The sequence below is a fragment of the Oncorhynchus nerka genome, linkage group LG11 (genome assembly GCF_034236695.1).
Source record: "Oncorhynchus nerka isolate Pitt River linkage group LG11, Oner_Uvic_2.0, whole genome shotgun sequence".
Lineage (NCBI taxonomy): Eukaryota > Metazoa > Chordata > Actinopteri > Salmoniformes > Salmonidae > Oncorhynchus > Oncorhynchus nerka.
The window spans coordinates 9,933,769-9,942,453 of record NC_088406.1 but is presented as its reverse complement, the minus strand read 5'-3'; the positions used below and the strand labels follow the sequence as shown (position 1 = coordinate 9,942,453).

The 8,685-nt window shown below is 41.5% G+C and overlaps 1 protein-coding gene across 4 annotated transcripts in view; it reads left to right on the top strand.

The window, feature by feature from the left end:
• The first annotated feature begins 5,628 nt into the window (after positions 1–5,628).
• Positions 5,629–8,685, top strand: part of LOC115124868 (homeobox protein cut-like 1) — a 151,074-nt gene continuing 148,017 nt past the window's right edge. For 2 of the 4 annotated variants that reach the window (XM_065024202.1, XM_065024203.1), the window contains exon 1: positions 5,631–5,771. In XM_065024202.1, coding sequence (XP_064880274.1) covers positions 5,709–5,771 — 63 coding nt within the window. In that variant the 5' untranslated portion in view covers positions 5,631–5,708. Of the gene's footprint in view, positions 5,772–8,685 lie in introns of all 4 variants that reach the window. The other 2 variants (XM_065024205.1, XM_065024204.1) reach the window with 2 other exon arrangements.

Below are 8,685 nucleotides of genomic sequence, written 5' to 3'. Positions count from 1 at the left end.
TGGATGTTTCAAATGGACAATCCGTAGTTGGTACACCCATTTCTGGACTTATAAATATGAACCCATTGATTTTTGAAAAATAAGAATATACACTGTACAAAAATATAAACGCAACATGCAACAATTTCAAAGACTTTACTGAGTTACAGTTCATATAATGAAATCCGTCAATTAAAATAATGAATTAGGCTCTAATCTATGGATTTCACATGAGTGGGAATACAGATATGCATCTGTTGGTCAGGGCCATCTCCTTCGGATAGAGTTGATCAGGCTGTGTATTGAGGACTGTGGAATGTTGTCCCACTCCTATTCAGTGGTTGTGTTGCTGGATATTGGCGGGAACTGAAACACTCTGTTGTACACGTCGATCCAGAGCATCCCGAACATGCTCAATCGGTGACATGTCTGGTGAGTATGCAAGCAATGGAAGAACTGGGACATTTTCAGCTTCCAGGAAATGATGGGACCAACACTTTACATGTTGTGTTTATATTTTTGTTCAGTGTATCTTTCCTGCCACCCAAATGGTGGAACGAGCTTCCCCCTGATGATAGGACAGCAGAGTCCTTGCCCGTCTGAAAACCTCCCTTTTCACAAAGTATTGTGGTTAAATCCCCCAGTGCACAAATAACACTCTCACTTTTCTTTTCCTACATCCTACTGACTATGACTGTGATTTGTGGATCTCAACTAACTATCTCAAGATGAATGCACTAACTGTAAGTCACTCTGGATAAGAACGTCTGCTAAATGAATAAAATCTCAAAATAAATATGTAAATGTAATCGTGGAAATGCCTAATGAACTTAGTCTAAGTGTCGTACCTTGTCAGAATCCCAAAATAAAAGCTTGTTTTAACTCCAATGTTTGTAAACAATGTAAACGTAAACAAACACTGTATAGCCACACAACATGGTTAGAACGATCATTTTAATATCATGGATGGGCGGTCCTTACATCCATAGGTCTGTGTATTCATTTGAGAATGGTTACATTTTTCCAAATCAAATCGTATTGGTCACATGCAAATGTTATTGCGGGTCTAGCGAAATGCTTGTGTTTCTAGCTCCAACAGTGCAGTTATATCTAACCATTTTCAGCCTTTGAATTCAGACCAGATGAACATAAATAAACAGTTTGCTCAAAGTACAATTTAAAATGGTGCATCAGCAGATCAAGCATATCATTAAGGTTAAAAAAATACAATCTTATTGGCTTTTGCCTTGCTTCTCATTTTATCATGACTAGATCAGACCACTCTGACTTCACTACACGATCTATAAGCCTGTACAGGGCTAGTCATAGACGTTTATGATTGGTTCAGATTTGGTCCGGATCGGACAGCAATTTTAAGTCATACCACAGATTCTCAATTAGATTGAGGTCTGGACTTTGACTAGGCCATTCCAAGACATTTAAATGTTTCCCCTTAAACCACTCGAGTGTTGCTTTAGCAGTATGCTTAGTGCCATTGTCCTGCTGGAAGGTGAACCTCCGTCCCAGTCTCAAATCTCTGGAAGACTGAAACAGGTTTCCCTCAAACATTTCCCTGCATTTAGCACCATCCATCATTCCTTCAATTCTGACCAGTTTCCCAATCCCTGCCAGTGAGAAACATCCCAACAGCATGATGCTGCCACCCCCCCGAGACGGTGTTCTCGGGGTGATGAGAGGTGTTGGGTTTGCACCAGACACAATGTTTTCTTTGATGGCCAAAAAGCTAAATTTGAGTCTCATCTGACCAGAGTACCTTTTTCCATATGTTTGGGGAGTCTCCCACATGGCTTTTGTCAAACACCAAATGTGCGTGCTTATTTTTTTCTTTAAGCAATGGCTTTTTCTGGCCACTCTTCCGTAAAGCCCTGTGGAGTGTACGGCTTAATTAAAGTGGTCCTATCGACAGATACTCCAATTTCCACTCTGGAGCTTTGCAGCTCCTTTAGGGTAATCTTTGGTCACTTTGTTGCCTCTCTGATTAATGCCCTCCTTGCCTGGTCTGTGAGTTTTGGTGGGCGGCCCTCTCTTGGCAGGTTTGTTGTGGTCCCACATTCTTTCCATTTTTTAATAGTGTATTTAAAGGTGCTCCGTGGGATATTCAAAGTTTCTGATATTTTTTTATAACCCAACCCTGATCTGTACTTCTCCACAACTTTCCTGTTTGGAGAGCTCCTTGGTCTTCATGGTGCCACTTGCTTGGTGGTGCTGCTTGGTGGTGGTGCTGCTTGCTTAGTGGTGTTGCAGACTCTGGGGCCTTTCAGAACAGGTGTATATATACTGAGATCATGTGACAGATCATGTGACACTTAGATTGCACACAGGTGGACTTTATTTAACAAATTGTGTGACATCTGAAGGTAATTGGTTGCACCAGATCTTATTTAGGGGCTTCGTAGCAAAGGGGGTGAATACATATCCACGCACCACTTTACAGTTTTTAGATTTTTTTTTTTTTAAACAAGTAATTTTTTTCATTTCACTTCACCAATTTGGACTATTTTGTGTATGTCCATTACGTGAAATCCAAATAAAAATCCATTTGAATTAGAGGTTGTAATGCAACAAAATAGTTAAAACGCCAAGGGGGATGAATACTTTTGCAAGGTACTGTATGTGGTAAGACTACCGTTTGTAAAACACCAAAAAACTACGTCCGGACAGAACCAAAAAAGACATCTAAAAGACGTTGGTTCGTGCTTACTGGGGTGTAGCCTAGCCATGTCGGCCTCAATGGAATTTTATGAATGCCTATCTATGTGTTAGGCCCACCGTTTGCAAAACAGGCCGTTGCATTGGCTTTATTAGTCCTGATTCCCGTGACTAATCAATTTGGCTGTTTAAGCTCTGAATATCGGCTACCCAACTTTCTCAGGAGTTACCTATTTGGCAATGTGTTTACACAGCGGGAAAATGCAGGAGTATCTTATTTTTCGCTATGATCAGCTAGTCATAAATGGACGAATACAAGCTTGAAACCATTGATCATGACAATGGGGTGAAACTCCTGGACAACAGTTGTTATCGTTCATTCCATATTGTCCATTTCACTTTGATCTGTCCTGTTTTTAGGATATGTTGTTTGTTAACATGCGGGAATATTTTATTTGATTGATTAGGTTAGGCTACTATTTGATCAGAGAAACCTGCATGATGTAAAAAGTGTCCGTCTCATTGTCATTCGTTTTTATCTCCAGCCTGTAGGCTACAGAAAAGGTCACATACTCTTTCTACCGTATCCTAGATCTTCTACATGATTTATGTTAGATTATAATTTTTTGATGGAATGTTGGTGGTGCGCCACAGCGATGCATCTCTCCAACAGTACCCTGGAGAGGCATGCTGGGAATGTCACTGGTTGAAAGAAATTGCCATCGTTTCGGGGCAGAATTAAGTTTGTTTTTATGTATTGTTGTTGGAGGTGCGTCTTGACGAGTTAAGCTCAGAGAATTCCACCCTCCTCAATCTTCCACCATAGGCTGCTGCTTAATGAGCGGGCCTGCTGTGAGCCTGTAGGTGTTCTCTCAAACTTGTCTTTCTAGATGGATTTGGGAGGATCTCACCCCACCCAAGTCTCGCAGCTTATTACTGTCTGAGCTAAAAACACAATATTGAGTTAAGTCGGCAGACAGAATAAGAACAACACCATATAAGGAAGGGAGGTCATTAACCAACCGGCTCTTCTTTCTGAATTATGAGAGTGATTGAACGCACTGATTTTGCTCATTAAAAAAAAAAATAATAATCTGACTTGGGGGTGTGGTCCGAAGTGGCAGTTACTGATGTTTGTACCCCATGAGACACCATAGGAACAAGTATTACTTCCTCCAAAATTTTCTGAATTTTTCTGAAAATATCTCAAGAAATCTGTAATACATTTTTTATGTTTTTTTGTTGTTGCTGTGAAGGTTTTAGTTGAGCAATGTAACATCTAACTAGGGTGTTCAGTGTAGTATTTCTCAACTAATAAAAAAATACTGTCTTGTTGTTTTATGTAAACAAAGTCCAATCCTTTGAGCTGCTGGACAGGTTTGTCTGGCTCAGTGGAACTGTGTATTCAGTGTTAGTGTGCAATTGAACATTGTCGAAATCAAAACCCAACCCTCGAGTAAGTCAGGATGAACTGACTTAGAAAAACTCTGTTTTTGGAAGAAACTATTTACACTTTGTAGTCAATTTTGACACTCAAATAAATGTTTCTGACTCATATCGATGCCACATAGGCCGTTTTTCAATCAGATACTGTAAGTTGTTTATTGCCTTCAGTTGTGTTTGAAATCTAGTATGAAATGACATACCAGCCCTGAACTACCCTAAAAATAATTGTTTTAACTGGGGTAATTCATTACGAAAAGTAATGAATCAAAAAAAGTTAACTCCAGATGTAATTAAAGGGGTAACATTATATTGGCTCTGCTGCAAATCCATGGTTCTATTTTTAGAATTCGGGGCTTGAAATTGACTGGCTGTGAAAGAATAAAATGTTCATGATTAGAACACAAAATTAAATCTAATTTGACAGCATAAAAGCCAGGCTCACAAAGGGGCCATTAAAATCCCATCAGCCTAAAGGGTGGTCAGTCTGGTGGCCACTATACAAATAACTCAATTGAAAAATGCAATCAGGTCGCTGGTTGATAAAAAGTCAAAAGAATACAAAACAATGGAACACGTTGTCAACAGTGAATTTTTACAACTGCAATTGTGTCCTAATTTGGTGTGTGGTGTGTGTTACTATTACCTATATTCAGTCATGTAAAGTACTTTAGTAAAAATAATTTAAAGTAGTTATTTGGGGTATCTGTACTTTTAAAAATATTTTTGACAAATTTTTACTTTACTACATTTTTAAAGAAAATAATATAAAATAATTTATTCCATACATTTTCCCTGACACCCAAAAGTACTCTGTTACATTTTGAATGCTTAGCAGGACAGAAAATGATCAAAATTACGCACTTATCAAGATAACGTCCCTGGTCATCCATAATGCCTCTGATCTGGCAGACTTTCACTTTTACTTGAGTCATTTTCTATTAACTTTACTTTTACAATGACAATTGGGTATTTTTTTCCATCACTGCAAATATTATTGATAAGCATTGGAAGTGCACAGCCTAATACCCAATTTATGCTTGATCCGAAAATGTTTTATTTTTATTTTTTTTAAATCAGAAAATGTGTTCGGAGACGACGTATGGATGGCGTGACGCAAATTTCAGACATGATTGGTTGACAGTAAGAGAGGGCGGGAGTTTCTGTATAAACACAAACTCACTTCCTTGACAACATCCTTCACCACAGCTCTGCTCAACATCTATACTTGCTACGCGATGCACAAGAAGTATGAATGCTTTGACTTCTGCAGAGGCCATATCACCATAAATGCTGCGCGGCCAATGCAGACGTCAGAATGACCACGAAGCGCCCTTAATTAACCAAAGAGCTTGATTTCACAAGCCCATGTAGAAATCCAGTCCACATGTTACCCTATAGACACTTGCCATCTCTCGTTCAATAACCCTACTCCGTGGCACTATTGAATACAGTATGTTCCCGTTCAATAAAGTCCATTCCGCGCCACTGTTCAATCAGAAGGGCCTTATTCGAGAGATCCGTTTCGTGTTTTCCGCGCTCCCCCCTTCCTTTCCCCTGAACTCCAACCCTCGCTCTCTCTATCAGCTTCTCATTCCGTCTCAATATGTCTCAAGATGGCGGCCAATGCGGGATCAATGTTTCAATATTGGAAGCGTTTTGATTTACAACAACTGCAGGTCAGTCTTTTCTCCTTTTGAGTTGTTTCGTACCATTTCAAATCTTTCGCTACGTGGACGATATGTTTTGTGTTCGACTGGCTTTTCTGTCGGTATTATGATCCCGCTTGTGAGAGAGAGAGAGAGAGAGAGAGACCGACCTCTTTTCGCATTGATGAAAGTGGCTTTCTAGCTGATCGGAAATTGATCGTCTTTGTTAAATTCCCATCGATCGTCTGGCGCCCTGGCGATGCCGCGGGGTAACGTCGTTATTACATAAATACATCATTCAGGATGCTGAGTAGACCACAATATCCAATCAGAAATACACATATGTCTCCTTGTCAACTTTTTGTTGTTGTTGTTGTTGTTTGCATGCAGTAGTGTGGGCCAACTACCTGCTTGTTCGCTTGGTCATGAGCTTTTGCGTTTCCTGATTATTTATTTTTTGGAGGAGAGGAGGTTGGAAATGAAGTGATCCTACGTCGATGCTGGCGATGTGATGATGACAGTAGTTAGCTATCCATTTCGTCAAATCAGACCCAAACCTTTATACAAGGTTATTTTTGTTTGTTATTTTGGACGGTAACTTTCTAGCCCACAATCGATTTGAACACCATTCGCTGTATTTTAGGGAGAGGTAGTTCACCTAAGCGAATTAGCTAGTTGCTAACATGAGCTAAAGCTAACTTGTGTGTTTTTGTGTTGTGTGTGTCGTCGACTCCCAGAAGTTGTCGTGTACGTGGTAACAGTTCCACATAGACAGCAGCTTGGTAAACCCGAATTAATCTCTTTTTCTCATTTAACGTGTTTATGTTTTTATATATATATTTACATATTTATTTTAAACGAACACAAAAAAACAGTGTTGGAAATGTTATCTCGCTATGCCAGACACGTGACACATTTTGACTCTTCCCAGCAATTGAACGTTACGTTGTATTTGTGGAATAATATTTCATTAGTTGTCAGGAAGGTTATGAAATAGGTGGGAATGTGCCAAAGTTGGAAGAAGATAATAAAAAAGGCTCTTTTTTTTTGTAGGGGAAACAACAATTGTGAGAAAAATACACTTTCAATAGGGCTCTAGTCTACATTTGTGCTTGGCCATATGCAGACTGAGATGCACTCATGCTCTATAATCAAGGCTCATCTCCATAAAACCAAATGTATTTGATTCCTTCTACTGTTGCCTGTGATTCATCTAGAGATCACAGAAAACATTTCAGTAACGTGCGTGCTCTCTCCCTTTTTAAAATGTATTTTCTCCCTCTTTGAAGTGGAGTGTGTAAATTTGTCTGGGATTTGGCCTTTCCTCAATTGACTGCCAGTGCAGTCTACTGTACAGCCTGGACATGAAATATGCATCGCATAAGTTTGTGATGAGGCCCTGGGTAATTATGGCAAAGGCCTATCAGAACCGATTAGTCAGGACAGTGAATCTGTGTGCGTGTGGAGCGGAGGCCAGCAGGTCTGTCTGGAGGATAGGAACCAGCCAGGGCTGTGAGCTCAGAACATTCACTGTCTATTATTGATGCTGCCTTATTTACTCCCCCCTCCCACTGTGCTGTCGGCTCCTAGAGGACTGCCTTCCAAGGAGAATCTCTGATCATCTCGGTCTGTCTGTACTCAGGCTTGTCAGTTGTTTCCAATCTCGTTAGGCAGCTCCCTCCCTCTCTGTCCAGAACCGGATGCTTACAGGGGTGGATCCTGCTGCATTACATTGGATGTCTTTTAGTTTGTGGTCATGAAAATCCTGTAACAGCATCAGAACAGAACAGACATTCATAGCAGCTTGCATGTGTTTAGGACTTAAATACCAGACTGCTTGTTCATGGCCATTCAAAGGCCTATTTGAACTGTTTTATTCCCTCAATGAGAAACCACTACTGGACAACTAGCTTTGAGCTGTTATTCTGTCTCCCCAGGTTAGGGCTAGAGCAGTTCTGTCTCCCCAGGTTAGGGCTAGAGCAGTTCTGTCTCCCCAGGTTAGGGCTAGAGCAGTTCTGTCTCCCCAGGTTAGGGCTAGAGCAGTTCTGTCTCCCCAGGTTAGGGCTAGAGCAGTTCTGTCTCCCCAGGTTAGGGCTAGAGCAGTGATCACCTGCCGGTCGCTCACGATCGACTGGTCGATCTCCAAAGTGTTTCTAGTCGACCACCAAACAAACAATACTGTAAAAAACTACGATAAAGCCTTGCGTTTTTATTGTTTTTGTTTCAGGCTGTTGGCGATAGGTGCATTTTGATTCAGCAGCCCTATAGCACCGGGAAGGCATGATTCAGCAGCCCTATAGCACCGGGAAGGCATGATTCAGCAGCCCTATAGCACCGGGAAGGCATGATTCAGCAGCCCTATAGCACCGGGAAGGCATGATTCAGCAGCCCTATAGCACCGGGAAGGCATGATTCAGCAGCTCTATAGCACCGGGAAGGCATGATTCAGCAGCCCTAGCACCGGGAAGGCATGATTCAGCAGCCCTATAGCACCGGGAAGGCATGATTCAGCAGCCCTATAGCACCGGGAAGGCATGATTCAGCAGCCCTATAGCACCGGGAAGGCATGATTCAGCAGCCCTATAGCACCGGGAAGGCATGATTCAGCAGCCCTATAGCACCGGGAAGGCATGATTCAGCAGCCCTATAGCACCGGGAAGGAATGATTCAGCAGCCCTATAGCACCGGGAAGGCATGATTCAGCAGCCCTATAGCACCGGGAAGGCATGATTCAGCAGCCCTATAGCACCGGGAAGGCATGATTCAGCAGCCCTATAGCACCGGGAAGGCAAAGTGCTCCCATTTTCAACCATTTCACTTTTTATTTATTTAACCTTTATTTAACTAGGCAAGTCCGTTACGAACGTCTGAAGGTAGAACTCTGCCTATCCGGCGGGGCCCGCTGGCCAATCAGATAACTGTTTAACTTTTTACTCAGCACTGT